This window comes from Sceloporus undulatus, chromosome 2 (assembly GCF_019175285.1).
Source record: "Sceloporus undulatus isolate JIND9_A2432 ecotype Alabama chromosome 2, SceUnd_v1.1, whole genome shotgun sequence".
Lineage (NCBI taxonomy): Eukaryota > Metazoa > Chordata > Lepidosauria > Squamata > Phrynosomatidae > Sceloporus > Sceloporus undulatus.
The window spans coordinates 188,319,455-188,336,823 of NC_056523.1; the positions used below are offsets into that span (position 1 = coordinate 188,319,455).

The window sequence follows — 17,369 nt, forward strand, 5'->3', positions numbered from 1 at the left end:
GCCTGGATTTTACCCAGTCATTTAAGAAAAAAGTCCAGATTATCAACAAGTCTTTATCCAACTCTGTCCTCTGCATACAATCCCAAAATATGATTTGAAGCAACACATATAGGAATAACTGTGACTCCAGCTACAATGCCTTTTTTAGTCCTGGCTTCCAAGCCTGTGTCCAAATCCCATGCCCAACACCAACATTGTCCCATCAAGACTCCATCTATACCTGCATCTCTTGTGTGCTCAGCACCTCTGGCTGCCCAGCAATCACAACAGCATCACTCTCTGCTTCACCATCCATTATGTCGCCATCAGCAACTTCTGCTTGGGCAACATCATGATCTTCCTCAGGAGCCTCTGCTTCTCCCCTCTCTCCTGCAAGTAACAAGAAGGTCAAGCGCTCAGGATGCCTTTCTTAGGTTATTCTTAACTTGGCTTAACTGGAGGACAGGTCAAGGGAGACATATATAATGGGAGGTATAAAGATACCTAGATCAGGGATGTGAATGAGAAGTAGATGTGGAGAAAATGAACACAGGCAAGACATTTCAAAAATGGTAAAGAGATGAAGGCTGCAAAGCCCATGAGGTTATAAGACATGGAAGTAATGTAGGTCACATAATACCTGCATCCTGTTGACCACTACTGGCATCTCGTGTTGCTCCCTGAGCATCCTGTTCTGCCTTACTCTTGTTTGAAGCACTCTTGCTACCAAAGAGGCTGCTAGGCTGATTCACAATGCGTGACAAAGTCTCCAGAGGTTTCAAGGCTGCATTCACTGTGTTGGCCATGTTAGGACTTTGGGGAAAACATAAACACAAATGATTCCTTGACTGTATCCAACAATCCTAATAACAAAGTCAGGACTTTATTACAGAGTAAACTTAGCTTCAATATGGGTAAGTAAACCTTTCAGAAAGATGGGAAGATGTTCTGGTAATTAGCCCCGTGGTGGTTGTTATCATTAATTTATGAAGTGCCATCACTGTACATGGTGCTTTACAAGTAAAAGAACAACAAAACAGTTCTGTCCTCATACTTACAATCTAATACACAAAGGGAAGTCCAGCAGACACTGCCTCTTATTATCTCCCTCTGCAGGTAGGACAGTAGCAGTCAGAATGGAGGGAGGGCATTTCATCTTTATGGCCTAAGCATGGTGGAAATGTACCTACCTTTTTGTCTCCTTTTACAATAGGGAGTACATTTGTACCAAGTGGAAATTTGGGACAAAAACCATGCCTTATCTTGTCACCTGTGCTATTCAATGTGGTGTTATCTTGGACTGCTGCTGGTCCATGAGTCACTGACTGTCAAGCCAGAGAAAGTTTCCAGGAAAGAAACAAACAATGGTATCTAAAGGGCACAAATATGGTGTTGGTCTAGTGTACAAGTACACTAGGAACTTCCCATGAAGGTTGCCAAGGAAAAGGAAACATCCAGGAATGGATTAACCTCTTCTGCCACCAAGGGAAGGGATCACAAGATTTAAATGTAGTCTTTTTCACTGGATCCCTATATCCTCCATACAAAAGCCAAATAAACAGTTGTAGGATGGGGGATATATTGCTCAGCAGAAGTATATGTGAAAAGGACCTTGGGTTTATTGTTGATTCTAAGTTGAACATGAGCCAAGTGTGATGCTGCAGTAAAGAAAGTGAATGTTATTTAAGCTGTATTAAGTTTAATAGATGGAGAGCGAGAAAGGCAGGCCTGGAATGTGAGGAATGAACCCTCTTGGCAGGAGGAGTGCCACCAGGCTGGAAGTAACAATCCTGTCAGTGATCAAATAAAAAATCCTTTGAAGCCATTCATTTTGATCAATCATACAGATTGATATAGGCAACTGTATTGGCAAATATGAGAACAAGCCATTTTGCCAATTAAAATGTCCAAATCTGGGCGGTCAAATGGCTACCACTAACCAGAGGCATACACTGCTTTAAAAGCTGACTAGTATGTTTTGTTTTAGTGCCAAAAGAATCCCTTGTCCGAGTAGACAGAATGAATGGTGCAGTTGCTAGGTTGGGTGGCCGAAATAGACTCTATGTGGGACATGTCCTCTCTTTCCTCCACCTCAGATCAATGCTTAAAACAGTATCTTGTGCTGCCACTGAGATCTCAGCCCCTTCAGACACTCAAGGATCAGAAGATGAACTGAGATCCAGTTCCTCTCAAAGAAGCTTGCTGTCGACACTTCTCTCTATAACCCCAGCAGAGGCAGCTCTAGAGGAGGAAGCCTTGATGGTGAGAGATTGACAAGAGCTTGCCCTCAACATCATCAACTCTGTCCCTTCATGAGTGTAGGCAGCTCTAGAGAAGTTAGCAGCTTCAAAAGGAGAGATAAGCCTCCTGGAGGCAGTTAAGAATCCTTCAACATCCTTGGAGACAGAGACTTGTTTCGGACCTTTGGGGATTCATTTCAGGACTTGAAGGGGGAGATTTTCCTCATACTATCTAAAGATTAAAGGGGAGGGGGGTTAAGAATGCAGTTTATCAGAGATGGGGGGTGGGGGTGGGGAAGAAAGCAGAGAAAATGGCAAGCCTCGGCTCCTTTCTTAAGGTAGCAACCAAATAAATGAGAATAAATAAGGAAATATATCAAGAAAACTTAGGCGGAAAAGAGCAGAGGAGCTTGATATGACCTGTTTTGAGCAAAGGCAAGGTAAAGGAATGGCATGGAGGAACTAGGGATCCAGTGAAAAAGACATAAATCTCATGATCTGCCTTGTCTGGGTGGCTAACACCTTCAACATATGAGTGGCTAACACATGCGTTGAATGTGTTAACACATTTCTGGATGGATCCCTTTCCAGTGGCAGAGAATAACCCCACCATTCTCCCATACAGGTGGCTTAAAAGGAAGTGCCCTTCACTGCCACTGTTAAAGTGGTGGCAGTCCAGCTGCTGGCCCAAGGCAAACGTCCAGATAAAAAACAGAAACAGTTCTAGCCAATGGGCAAAAATATGGTACCAGGCCCTGTCATACCATGAGGAAAAAACAATTGCTGGCCCCCCACACCAGATAGCCCAAGCAGCACTGCCCTCCATTACCTAATTCATACCATTCATAGTCCTGAAACAGTCCACTGCCCACCAATCTTATCAGTGAATAAAGCTAGGTACCTGGATAGATCAAGGCTGTGAGGCACTCTAGCCAAGTCATTGACTAGTCCCTTCTTCAGGAAAAGGCGGATGATGTTGTTCATGCCATTATGCTGTGTCTTGGCTGTGGCACTGCTATAGAAGCTGGAGGTGGATGGGCACGATTCCATAATGGTGCTGATGATGCACATGACTGCCTGAAGCCTAGAGTCAGACAGGGCATTCTTGTCAAAAGAGCATCAATGTGACCTTTCTGGATTTAACAAGAGCTATTATCATGGTAAGGATAATACCCTAAATGTTTGGAAATGCTTGCTCTTCCTAACACAGCTTCCAACCATGTATTTTGGAGTAGGTGGTTCTGTGTCTGTATTTGAGGTGCCTAAATCACAAGGCTCCAAGAACTCAAACACAGCACTAGAGCTTTCTTTAAATAATATTTAATTCATAGGTTTTTGTAGGTTTTTTTGGGCTATGTGGCCATGTTCTAGAAGAGTTTATTCATGACATTTCGCCAGCATCTGTGGCTGGCATCTTTAGAGAAGATCTTCTGAAGATGCCAGCCACAGATGCCGGCAAAACGTAAGGAATAAACTCTTCTAGAACATGGCCACATAGCCCATAAACACCACAAAAAAAACTATGGATGCTGGCCATGAAAGCCTTCAACTTCACAATATTTAATTCCTTTTTAATGTACTGTTTTCTATGTTTTTAATTGTACTGTATTTAATAATAAATAATAATAATGATATTCCAACTTTTTAAGTACACAAATCCCCCCACAAATCTCACACCTGGCATGTTTTTCAGTGCTCTCTGCCATAGCCAGTGCCCGGCCCAAGGCTGCCTTCACCTCATTCACCAGAGCCACCTGTGCATCTGTGCCACTACCCGCTGCAGCCAAACTGGCTAGAAAAAGCCGAGCTAGGGCTGGTGTGTCTTTGTCTTCTGCATTCTGGGTATGAGGTAGCAGATGGTCCAGAACAAAGGCCAACACGCTACAATCCTGAAAGGACAGAGTAAAAGATCATTAGAAAAAGCAACTTCATAATGTCCAGTCTTCTTTCTTCTTCAGAACTATCACCAGCAATCTCTTCAAACTTATTATTTCATCTGTCTACCGAACATACGGTAACTAGGAACACTGGCCTTAAAGGTTCTACCTTGAATCTACCCTCCTCCCACCCAGATCATAGATCCTTAGCAATAGTTAGACAGTTCTTTCTGAAGCTTCTCACCTCTTTGATGAGCTCAGATTGACCCACAGTGTAGTTATAGTTGGCAATTAAGGTGGCAATGCCAACATATGAACGTACAAGCTCAGCAAGCAGTCGCAAGATGGTGGAAGTGGGCATGAGTGGCTTGCTTCCCTTGGCCTTCTGCTTGTTTTCTTCAGCTGCTTTGTCACCCTCCTTATCTTTCTTACTTTCTCTGGATTCTTCAGGAGTGGAAGCTTATTGGACAAACAAAAAAGGATCAACCATAAGAAACACTACTAACTCATCACATCAAATCTCAGAACAGACAGGACCAGTCAAGTAGAAAGGGTAGAACCCTATTATATTATCACTATTAAATGCTAGGGAAATGGTTAAAAGAACCCTAACTTTGCATGTAAAGGTGTCACAAGAATGAGATTCATTGTCCAGCTAAGTTCCAATTAGCAGAAGCAATGTGAGCAAGCTGAAGGAAAGAGTTTACTTCTGCAGAAACAGATTCACTTTGAATGGTACAAAGTGAGACTCTGAATTGTTCTGAGTCCAACTTTTATTCCCTTTTACAACTTGGAAACATTAACATAAAGATAGGGACAAAAAGTACAAAAGAGCATCTATTTCCTACACAAGTCTCTTGCTCCCAAATGGTGGAGACTTCAAGGCTCAAGAGTCCAGTTTGGGAATAGGGAGTTTATAAACTAAGAATGAGGGTTTCTATTTTTATTATTTTAACCAGAAAGGAAAATAGCTGCTGAAGGGGAACAGGGCCACCTTGAAATGGAGTAAAAAGATATCATTAGGAGATTGGTATAAATAAAACTAGTACTTACAAATACAGTGGTACCCCGGGTTACGAATTTAATTCATTCCGCGGCGCCGTTCGTAACCCGAAAGATTTCGCAACCCGAAAAAGCCATAGCCGCTAGCGCTGGAAGCCGCGATTTCGTGCGAAAAAGCGCCGAAAAGCACCAAAAAAAAAAAATTTTCGTAAGCCGGAAAAAAAAAAACGTAACCCGGAACAGTTTTTTCCTATCTAATTTTTTCGTATCCCGGAAATTTCGTAACGCGATGATTTCGTATCCCAGGGTACCACTGTACACAGATATTTATAAGAGATTTAGCGGAAATGCATTAGTCCCAGTGCTTCAACTTGACCTTGTGTCAAACGACAAATAAAATAAGGCACTTACCATCTCCTTGTGGAGTCCCAGACTGGGGAGTCTCAGTAGCTGCACTATCAGCAGCAAAGACTTGAGCCTAGAGAGGAAGAAATAGAACGTAATAATAAGTTTAGGGCTAGCAGCCTGAAATGCATGTAATATAGGGAGGAAAGGACTGCAAAAGTGGACTCTTACTAAGTTTCTTATATGAGAGACCACATCTTTCACTGCTATAAGAGGCATCATGCAAATATACAAAGGTGCCAGGACAGAAGAGTTCAGAGAAGTCAACATTTGAATGGTGCCTTTGATAGTCCACATGTTCAGGTCATTGAAATCTCTATTATAAGAAATGCAAATGGATTATTCAAAGAAATTACCTGATGAATTAAGGTCTTACTAAGATTCCAGTGGACTCCCTTGTTGCAACAGCTCCAGTGACTGCCAGTCCATTTCTGGGCACAATTCAAAGTGCTGGTTTTGGTCTATAAAGTCCTATATGGACGGCTTGGGCCCAGGTTATTTGAAGGACCATATCTAGGGCGCTGAGATCATCCCGAGAAGCCCTTCTCTCTGTTGTACCACCCTCTCAGGTGTGTTTGGTGGGAACAAGAGAGAGGGCCTTTTCAGTGACTGCTCCCAAGCTCTGGAACTCTCTCCCTAGAGAGGCCAGGATGGTTCTATCTTTGGTTTCTTTTCGAAAGTAGATAAGGACAGGTTGCTTACCTGTAGCTGTATTTTTTTGAGCGGTCATATGCGAATTCACACAAATGAGTTATTCTGCGCCTGAGCAGTAAACTTCGGAAACTTCTGGAATCACTGGGCAGAACTTAATTTACAACTTTTTGGCGGTAGCTCTGTTCACCCTTATAATACTTCAAGTGTTCCTGTTCTTTCCCCAGTTCCATAAAGTATGTTGCATAGCAGTAACAGAAAGGAATTAAGTGAGAAGGACACGACTGAGGGAAGGATGGGTGGGGTTTGTGTGAATTCACAGATGACCACTCAAAGGAATACAGTTACAGATAGGCAGCCTGTCCTCCTTCGTGGACTCTGGGAATCACACAAATGGGTTAGACTGACAAGCTTCAGTCAGTGGAGGAGGGAGTGTCATGACACCAGTAATAAAGTTCATACAAGTTGCATTTGTTTAAACAATAAACTTTTAAACTTTAGAAGTGCATTTGTCATTGTCATTTGTTTTGGTTTTAAGAGCATAAAACACAAGCAATGCAATAGACTCAGTCCAACCCAGAAAGTAACACTGCCCTCCCAAAGGCTGTGTCCCACCCAGCCTGTAATGTTTAATGAAAGTGATTGGCTGGGACCAGAAAGCAGCCTTACAAACCTCCTCCAGAGGCATCCCAGTCAAAAAAGCAGAGGATGTAACTACTGCCCTGGTGGAATGGGCTCGAATCCGAGCAGGAGGCGTTTTCCCTGAGAGTTCATAACAAAGATGGATGGTACTTGCCACTCACTTAGAGAATCTGAACAGTTACAGCTTTTGGATTCCGAGTAGCAGACAAATGTATTGATACTTTTATTGTACACCGCTTTGATCACCGGAAAAGCGGTATAGAAATAAATGCTTATTATTATATTATTATTATTATTAAAAAGTCTGCGAGCCATTATTTCCCTCCCCAAGCAGCTTCCGCATACACTGGAAGCTGGGTAAAATGCATCCGCACATGGTGCAGGCGCACTATACATAACAGTAGTACTGTCTGTCAAGAGAAGGACTATCTTGGTTAGGAGGATGGATTGAAGGCCCGAAGAGCCTTTTCTACAGCGAGCATCTTGAGTGCATTGATGTGAATGGACCTCTCCAATGAGGTACACTTGTCCTTGACCATAAGGTTGGATGTATTTGCCCACCAGCTGTCAGCATGGAAGCATCTGTGGTTAGGGTGACCTGAGGTTGAGGTGGCAGAATGGGCATCTCGATGCATATATTTTTGGGATTGAGCCACCAGTGGAAAGACTGGGCCACGGGCCTCGGTACTGTGAGCCATTTGTTTGGGGAGTCCTCTATGGAGTTAAAGACTGAGAGAGACCAGGCTTAAAGAGGCTGGAACCGGAGCTTCATCCATGGAATGACAAAAGTTGTCGATGCCATGTGTCCTAATGCCACCTGAATGGAGTGAGCTCTGATTCGTCTGTGATATAGACAGTTTCGAACAGCTCTGGAGAGAATTTGAAATCTGTCTGATGGTAGGTAGGCAATGGACTTGTCGGAATTAAGGATGGTCCTGTCACGGGCAGTCAGGCTGAGGTCTTGGAGGAGGAGGATGAGTTGGTCCCTCAGGTGCAGTTGGAACCTGTGGTGGAGCCACGGCCCCAGCTCTGCCCTGCCAGGCCCTAGTTCTGCTCTACCAGCTCCAGCAGAGTCGGCTGAACCACTCCCTAGCTCTGCTTTGCCAGCTTCAGCAGAGCCTGTGACTCAGCACCCCAGCCTTCCTCCAGCACGAGTGTCCAGGCCTGGGAGACATAGAGGAGCAGGATGAGCTGCTACCTACCTTCAGCCAAAGGAGGACAAAAAGGGCATGCCTCCGGCGTTGCCGGAGGTTGTATGAGAAGCACTCACTAATCACCAAACAGCTGTGATAAGATGGCCTAATATAACCATCTGTGAGACGCTGAGCCTCTCCGTCAGTCTATCTGTTTTCCTTGGCAAAAGCTTCTCTCTGACTCCCTCAGACTTTGTTGCCAGACCCCTTGATTCCTAGAACTCGGATTGACCTAGAACTCTTGACCCTGGAATGGACTCGCTGAACTGCTCTCTGGAACCCTGGACTTTGGACTGGCTTTTGGTTTTGCTCTATTGGACACTGGACTAATACTGTGCTTATAGATCTGTTTCTTTGCTGCTGCAAACCTGTGTATTGTTTGCATTTGCCTGCCTCAGTGTTATCAGCTTCTCTGTTTGGCTGCTTTCCTGGACAGGTCCCGATGAACCTGATCTGCCTGGTAGAGGCCAGATTGGACTTCTCAATGTTGATCATGAGCCCTAGAAAGTCCAAAAGAGACAAGGCAAACTTGATGGTTCTCTGCAGGATTTCTCGGGATGTGGCAGCAAAGAGCTAGTTATCAAGATAGGGGAAGACCATTATTCCCTGTTGATAAAGGTAAGCCATGATGGGAGCCATGCACTTGGTGAAGACTCTTGGTGCTGTAGCAAGGCCAAAGGGAAGCACCCCGTAATGGAACATCTAGGTTCCTATGGTGAAGGCAAGGAATCCTCTGTGGCCTTGTTGAATCACCACAGGGAAATATGTGTGTTTGATATTGAGCGTTGCAAACCAGAGATCTTTCTGTAACAGAGGTAAAAGGGTTACCATGTGGAGGTGGTGGTAAACGAGATAAGAGTTCAGGAGGTGGAGGTCGAAGATAGGCTGGAGGTCTCCATCGGTCTTGGGGACAGTAAAGTATCCGGAGAAGAGGCACCGATGCACCCGCATGGGATCCATGGGTTCGATCATGCCCTTCCTTAATAAAGTGTGCACTTTGTCGAGTAAGGTGTCTGAAGGGGGGGGGGTAGAAATGACAGCCCCGGTGTTCAGGAGCTCTTCGAAATTGAGAGCATAGCCCCTATAGACTATGTCATGGTTCAGGTGTACAGAAAGGGCCAGAGTGTATCCTGAAGCGGGTGGAAACAAAGTGTGCAGCATCACTTCAGAGCCTCCTCTTGCTCTGGTCCACATCCTTCTTCTGGTAGCCCTGTCAGTACCGAGGCTGACTGGTTGCCGGCAACCAGAGGAAGAATGCAACTGTGAGGGATAGCACTGTTGAAGTTGATCATGGGGTTGGCAGTGACACTCCTGCTGTTGATAATGGTACTGCCTCTGCTGCTGAAGATACCATGGACACTGCCCCCATACGGCTGATGTAGAGGAGACTGGAAGGAGGAGGTTGACATACCATGTTTTTTGGCAGCCAGCTTCATCCTGTATTTGTAATTCATCTTCTCATCTGTCTCTTTGTAAAAGAGTCCAAAATCAGAGGAAAGCACCTCTAGTTTTTTTATTTTAATTCTTAGTGTTTAATGTTTAATGATGATTATATTTTAGTTAAGGGATGAGGGATGGAATTTTAGTTGTATATATTATGTTTTGTTCAGGTATTTTATTTATTTGCTTATGCAAATCATTTATGTATTTTATGTAATTGTTTATGTAATTTTGCTTACTGTTTAATGATGGTTGTATTTTAGTTAAGGGATGAGGGAAGGAATTTTAGTTTGTATATGTTATGTACTGCTTAGGTATTTTATTTGCTTATATAAATCATTTATGTATTATATGTTTTTATGTAATTTTGTTAACCGCTTTGATCTTTTTGGAAAGGTGGTATATAAATAAATTTATATACTAATAAATATAAATAAATTGAAGGCTGGCCCAGTACCATCAGGGGCTGGCCTGAAGAAAGAGGCTCCTCCCTCCCTAACTGTCATCTTTCGGCCTCTGAGGGAGAGAGAAGGCTGGCCCAGTACCATCAGGGGCTGGCCTGAAGAAAGAGGCCCCTCCCTAACTGTCATCGTTCGGCCTCTGAGGGAGAGAGAAGGCTGGCCCAGTACCATCAGGGGCTAGCCTTAAGAAGAAGAGCCCTCCCTCCGGTCCATCTGCCTTGGTCCAGGCCTCAGAGGGAGAGAAGAATGCTGGACCTGATTCCCTCCCCCCCCCCTCACCATTCCCTTCTTCTTTTGTGTCGTGTCTTTTAGATTGTAAGCCTGTGGGCAGGGAACTGTCTATTATTCCCTCTGTTGTAAACCGCTCGGATTCCCAGTGATTGGGCGGTATATAAATAAAACCTATTATTATTATTATTATTATTATTATTATTATTATTATTATTATTGAAAGGCAAGTCCTCTATTGCGGCTCAAGCATGCGGACTGAGGTCTGATGTTCTAAGCCAAGCATGTCTCCTCAAGGCAATTAATCCCGACACAATCTTTGCAGCACAATCTGCGGAATGTCTGGAAGAAGTAATTTGCTGGCCTTCAATGACAAGGGCTTCAACCTGAAGTGCTAATGCCAAAGATCATTTGTCCTCAACAAGATCATCCAACAGAAGCAACATATGCTCCATCAGATGCTGTCCCCATACAAGCCAAGTAGTTCGCGACCTTAAAGTCAAGTACCGAGGCCACATAGAACTTCTTGGCCAAACCAGCGACCGGTTTGCTTTCTCTGCTCATCAGTGTTGTGGTCATCTTGGGAGTGAAAGCTAATTGAGATCACTCTACTATGGTGGAGTTTGGCTTTGGATGCTCGAACAACCAAGATGAAGATGAAAGAGAGATCCAGTAGAGATTCTCAATTTTCTTGGAGGTTGAAGGAATGGTGGTGGAGGTGTCCCAAGAATGCTTGGCAATTCATTCCAAAGAGGATAGGAATGCGATGGAAACTGGTGTCAGTACCTTGCCATGAACCCGATGCTCAATCGAGTCCAATGCAACATCATCTACATGCGTGACTTCAATCTCCAAAGCATTTACCATCCTTACTACCTGTTCAGCAAAGAATTTAATATCATCAGTAGGAGAGGCTGGGTCATGTATGACCAACAACTGAGAAGGAGGTGCCTCCAGATTCGAATCCACCAAGGATGAACGTATTGATGGTAGAGACCTAGGAGATCCCTGAGGAGTGAACGGTAAAGGCTTCTCTTTAAAAAGATGCCCACTTTGGAGAGGCCTGGGGAGGTGACGATCTCAAAGCACCTGTGTTGGATGGTAACAGTAGTAGGTGCAGGGTGCCTTGGGGAGCATGACCCTCGGCGCATCAAACGACAGAATACCTCGGCATCAACCAATATAAAATAGCACTCAGTCTAACTATCATAAATAAGGTTCAAATTATCCTGAAGAAAAGGATCAGGAGGATAGTGTGGGAGGTCCTGAAGAGTCAATTCAGCAAGGCCAGAGTCAAGATTGAAGTTGAGGCAAAGCAGTGCATTGGAACAGAATGGGTTGTGAAGATAATAATAATAATAATAATAATAATAATAATAATAATAATAATAATAATACATTGATGTATATGCCGCCCAATTACGTGGGAATCCGGGCAGCTTACAACAGAGGGGATAATAGATGGTTCCCTGCCCTCATGTTTACAATCTAAAAGACACGGCACAAAAGGAAAAGGGAATGGTGAGAGGGGAGGGGATCAGGTCCAGCATTCTTCTCTCCCTCTGAGGCCTGGACCAAGGCAGATGGACTGGAGGGAGGGCTCTTCTGGAATAGAATCTCGCCCTCTGACTCGGATTCGAGGTTGACATGGACGAACCGGAGCGATTCAGTCGAAGTCTTTCGAGTTAGAGTAGTCATTGGCCTGTCCACATGGACTTGATCCACATCAGTACTGAGGGCCGCTACTGGAGTTTTAGGCAGTGAGCCCGAAACCTTGGTATAAGAAGGTCTGTGACGCACCTTCTAAGAGGATGGTCTTGTCATCGGAATGATGCCGTTTTGAGGCCTTCTTGGTTTTGGAGTCATCTGAACTCTGGCAGCACAGTCCTTCTGTGCCTCTTCAGATCTCTTTCTGGTCTGAGACCTTTCTGGGTCTGACCTTGGGGAGGTTACAGAAACCTGAGCCGGGGGAGCAGAGGCAGGGCGTAAGGCCTGCTCATACAGGGCCGCTTTGAGCCATGAGTCCCAGTTCTTACGGGTCTGAGGGGTCATGGATTTGCAGAGGGCACAGGATTGTACACTGTGATCCTCGCTCAGGCAGAGACGGCATGTAGCGTGCGGGTCTTGTCCAGAAATCTTACTGCCACATTTGTTGCACCTCTTGTCTCTCAAACCGTGAAGCAAAAATGAAGTCAGACAGTCTGTCTCTATCAATTTGAGTTTATCACGAAGTCCAAATCCAAAAGAGTAGTCAAATCCAAAGAGAGGTCAAAATCAAATTTTAAGCCATTAAGGGAGGTAAGCGATTCCAAGCAAAGTTCCTTCAAAGCTGCTGTCACAGCAAATGAAAGGAACTGGGGAAAGAGCAGGAACGCTAGGGGTTTTATAAGGGTGGGCGGAGCTACGGCCAAAAAGTTTTAATTGAAGTTTTGCCTAGTGATTCTAGAAGTACCCGACCACGAAGAAGAAAAATGTTTTTATGCCACCAGGCCTTTATATATTGATATGGGTGCTGTTTTGTTTTAAAGAGTTTTGAATTCTTACATTTTAATAATGTAATGTTTTTAATTCTTTGAATTGTTTAATTGTTTTTTAAACTTTGTATTTTTAATATTTTATACTGTTTTAACTTAGACTGTTTTAAATTTGTTAGCCGCATGGAGTCCCTGTACTGGGAGAAAGGCGGGATATAAACTATAAAAGACATCGTTTGGGTTACAGCATTACTTTATTAATCTTACTCTGGCCCCCTACTAGAAAAGCATTTACAGCTAGCTCTAAGGTACCAATGTATGCCTTCTGCCTATTTGACGGGCAGATATAATAACACTCCTGTCCATCTAAGATTATGTATCTGCAAAAGTGGGGAAGTGGAGAATATCGAACATTATCTTTTACACTGTCCTCTTTATATATCTCCTCTAGACAAAGGTTTCTTGAATGTATTTTACATTCCCTTTCCGACAGATCTTGTTTTCAGCAGATTTGTGTTCTTCTGGCTGGCAATGATGTATTTATTACTTCTATGGTAGCAAAATTTGGTTTAGCTGCAAGCAAGATTAGAATCAGTTTTCTCAATGGGAATGACGACTAGAACTTTTCTAGTTTTATGTTTCTATTATTTTATCATTAATGGCGTATTATTGTTTCTCGTTGATGGGCTTCTCTTATTAATTTTACTATGGTTTTTTTTGTGTGGTTTTTGTGCCTTGATCTTTTTATACAGTTTTTGTATTTACTGATTGGATGTTTTATATTGTGACGGCTTTTAGCTTTTGACAATACACTTTCACTTATCTAGATAAACAGAATAATAATAATAATGATGGTGGTGGTGATGATTATGATAGCAAAAGCAGCTTCATTTATATACTTCTTCATTTCACCTTGGCCAGTGATCCCCAACCTATGGGTCGGGACCCCTTTGGGGGTCGAATGACCCTTTCATGGGGGTCACCCAAGACCATTGGCAAACATCTATTTAATTACAATTATGAAGTAGCAACAAAAATAATTTCATGATTTTGGGTCACCACAAAATGAAGAACTGTATTAAAGGGTCGCGGCATTAGGAAGGTTGGGAACCACTGACCTAGGCAGTCTCTAAGTAGTTTAAAACTGTAAGCTAATTGACCCCAACAAGCTGGGTACTCACTTTAGCCACCTCAGAAGGATGCAAGCCTGAGTCGAGCTTGAGCCTTGGCTGGTATTGAACTCACAACCTTATGGTTTGTGAGTGAGTGGCTGCAGTACAGGCATTTAACCACCACACCACCAGGCTCAAGCTGCTGCTGCTGCTGCTGCTGCTGCTGACTTTAAAACTCCAGAGACAATAGAATTATTTAAGGTGGTGGTTACATGAACAGTCCAAAAATACTCACATTGATGCCAAAGCCTGTCTGAGAGTCAAAGTCACTGCCCTGACGTGTCAAAGAGCGGTACTGCTGGTACACATCATCTCCCACATCTTGAAGGATCTGGCTCACCTCCTGGTTAGTAGTGTTTGCCTTGGGCTCAGACTTGTCCACTAGAAAAGAAAATGAAAGTATGATAACTGTTAGCAATATCATTTCAGGGACAGCTGTTGTGTATGACAAATTCAAATTGTTAAGATGTCCAGGACAATGTTGTGCTGTTTTCCTTGTAGAAACAAAAATGGTGAAGGGGCACAGTTAATACGGAGTTTTTGTTCTAACTGTATTCAATTCACATTTTCTCGAGGAGGAAGGTCTAAAGGGAGTCTCCAGGAAGATTACAAACTCTATATGCACAGACTTTCCCAGGTTATCATGTACCTTCATCAGGGGCATGGTAAGCAGCCAGAGCATTCAGCATGTCATAGATCACCTCCTTGATAGTGTCAGGGATGACAGGCAGTGGAGAAGGTTTCACTGGAGTGGTTTTCACCAGTTGCACTGCATTGGGTCCCTTGATCCGCAAATTCTCAAACTCATCGTCAGAGGCTTGGGGAGCAAAACGAGAAAGAATAAAAAGAACTAGAGCAGTCAACACTAGGAAAATGATTTGAAGAACAGATGGTTATGGTTTTTGTCCTTTTTATACCTGCTGTTTTGTTCTGGGCCTGGTTTCACTACAGAGTCAATTCCTCTTGTCTATTCTTTATCCAAGCTCTCTCAAAATATAAGAACCACACTCTTTCTTTTGACATGCATGCATGTGTTTGCACAAATACATACACTAGGTTGCCACTAAAGGAAAACCAGCAGGGGTCTAGATTACTTACCAGTACCAGAACCACGGGGAGCAGGCAAGGCTATGCGAATGCAGCCATTGGCCACCTCAGTGAAAATCTCAGGATTGCGGCAAGCAGCTGGGCCCAGAACTCGCAAGATGTAGTTGATTTCCCGAGAGCCCAAACTACCTGACACCACACCTGATGTAGTACTGCCTGCTCCACTGGTGGCCGCTGAGCGCACAACCTGGAGCAACAGAATAATAGAGGCAGGTGTTAAGGCAGCTAAAAACTGAAAGACGTTGATCTCAAACACAAAGTCTAAGGAAGCTTGAGCAAGTACATAATAGAAGACAGGCCAAAATACTGGGGAGAAAGTAGGATGAAACTATTTATGTAATCCCTCATTTAGGTACCCCCTCCCAACCAAAAGAAAATACCAAAGGCAGAAAAATAAGATCTAGGAGACATGTATAGGGAGAAAGGATCAATGTGTTCCACTCATTACAATGCAATCTTAGACACCATTAAGAAAAGCCTAATATCTAATAATATATACAGTGGTACCTCGGGATACGAAATACCCAGGTTACGAAATTTCCGGGATACGAAAAAATCCCATAGGAAATAATTGTTCCGGGTTACGAATGTTTTTTCGGGTTACAAAAAAAATTTTGGTGCTTTTTTCGGCTTTTTCGCACGGAATCGCGGCTTTTCCCCATTAGCGCCTATGGCATTTCGGCTTACGAAGGCTTTTCGGGTTACGAAAGCGGCCGCGGAACGAATTAATTTCGTAACCCGAGGGAGCAGTGTATTATAATATCTAATATCATTTCCTATGAAACCTACAGTTAAATCCTGCTCTGAAGTTCTTGTACTGAGCAAGAAGCTAAATTAGATCATCTCCAAGTCCCTTTCTGCTCTATGACTCTGCAAATAGAGCAACAACACCTTTCCCATATGGTGTGCTAGGTAGAGGCCAATTCTGTAGAGTACCATGTTGAGAGATGAAGAGAGTGGCAATTAAAGCTCCACTCTTCTTCACAATATGGTAGGAGTGAGGTGAACCATACCTTCTCCATAGTGTGATGCAGTGTGCAAGGGTCCTCGATGATATGCCGGAAAAGCAGGGTGACAAGAGGTGTGAAGCCATTGAAGCCAGAGCTCTGTGTTAGGCCCAGGATCATGCGTGTACTCTTGAGCTCAGCAAACATCATGGCGTATTTGTGGTGGCGGGTGAGGCGCAGACACAGGCGCAGTGTGGCGTGCAGAGTGTCTGGTTCCACAGGCACACCCAACATGCTGACACAGGCCCGAATCAACACAGTCACCATCTCCTCTGTCAGGCCCTGGATGAGGATCTCTGATGGTTTGGCATCTTCTGCAGGTGCTTCTTTCTCTGTGGCAAGGCTCTCAGCAGGCACATCTGATGGGGGGAAAACAAAAAGAACTGAGAATACAAGTTCAAATTTCCTGCATTTTGTCAGTAATCCAGACTTGAGAATATGTGTTCACTACCATTCGTCTTCTCCTCCTTAGGCTTGCTTTCCACCTCCTTCCCTTCTTCTAAAGTTCTCTCCAGCTCTTGTCCGTTGCCCTCCTTCACACTCTTGCTAAGGCGAGGAACCCTGAGCAAGGTTAGCATTACTGGACGTCTGTTCCCAGTCTCTTCATTCACCTATGTAGTCAGGGGGAAAAGGCAGAAAGTTTAAAAAAAAAAAAGCATTCCATCCCATGTGCTTCATCTAACCTGGCAACTTTACCAGACATTTTTGTGACATTCTTACTATGCCTATACCTGCACCATTGTAGTGAACTGCACAGTGTAGCGCCGACGGCCAGCAGTAAAGCGAACACTGGTCTCTCCTGCTTTCCACGCTGTGTCAATAGTGCTGTTGTTGCTTGCACTGTAGCTACACCAACGGCCTGAGCGATCATCAAACCAGCGCCAGTTATTGCCATTGGCCTGGAGGTACTATGGTTAAAAATCAAAACAAAAACAAGACTCTCATAGGTTGCAGACCTACAATGGAATCTTATGCACATCTACTTAGAATTAAGATTGAATGCATTCCATGGAACTTACTCAGGAAATTAAGCCTTAAGACATATTGCCTATTATAAGGGAAGAAAACAGGAGCAGAAATCACATGGCTTACAAGCACCACATGCTTTTCAGGGCTATGTTTATTCTCCTTTAAAGTAAGGGTTCTGCTTTGATGGAAAGGGGTATGCTGGTCTATGACCATAATAAACATCATCCTGCAGAGAGTCAGGAGAGCCCAAAGACTATCTGGGAGTAAGGGAGAGGAAGTTTGATGCTGCTCAGCGACTGCATAGCCCATCTCTTCCTTCCTTCACCCAAGGACTTCTGCACCTTCATAGAGAAAGTTGCCTCTTAGCAAGACCGAGGTGGAGCCAGTAGTTCCCAACAACTACTGCCCAACAGTCTCCTTGCCTGAGCTAGCCAGGGTGGTCTCAGAGGTGGTGTTGGATTCTCCTCGGCTTATATTGCTGGGAGACTTCAACATCCATGCCGAGGCTACCCTGTCAGGAGT

General features: G+C 43.9%; 1 protein-coding gene across 9 annotated transcripts in view; it reads right to left on the reverse strand.

Annotated features, from left to right (window-relative positions):
• HUWE1 (HECT, UBA and WWE domain containing E3 ubiquitin protein ligase 1) overlaps positions 1-17,369 on the reverse strand; it is a 129,775-nt gene that overhangs the window by 32,054 nt on the left and 80,352 nt on the right. For 8 of the 9 annotated variants that reach the window (XM_042451569.1, XM_042451570.1, XM_042451571.1 and 5 more), the window contains 12 exons: positions 16,610-16,786; positions 16,330-16,489; positions 15,885-16,237; positions 14,863-15,058; positions 14,414-14,590; positions 14,000-14,145; positions 5,510-5,576; positions 4,341-4,555; positions 3,897-4,108; positions 3,121-3,303; positions 620-792; positions 221-369 (listed from right to left, as the gene is read on the reverse strand). In XM_042451569.1, coding sequence (XP_042307503.1) covers positions 221-369; positions 620-792; positions 3,121-3,303; positions 3,897-4,108; positions 4,341-4,555; positions 5,510-5,576; positions 14,000-14,145; positions 14,414-14,590; positions 14,863-15,058; positions 15,885-16,237; positions 16,330-16,489; positions 16,610-16,786 — 2,208 coding nt within the window. The remainder of the gene's footprint in view (positions 1-220; positions 370-619; positions 793-3,120; positions 3,304-3,896; positions 4,109-4,340; positions 4,556-5,509; positions 5,577-13,999; positions 14,146-14,413; positions 14,591-14,862; positions 15,059-15,884; positions 16,238-16,329; positions 16,490-16,609; positions 16,787-17,369) is intronic. The other variant, XM_042451567.1, reaches the window with a different exon arrangement.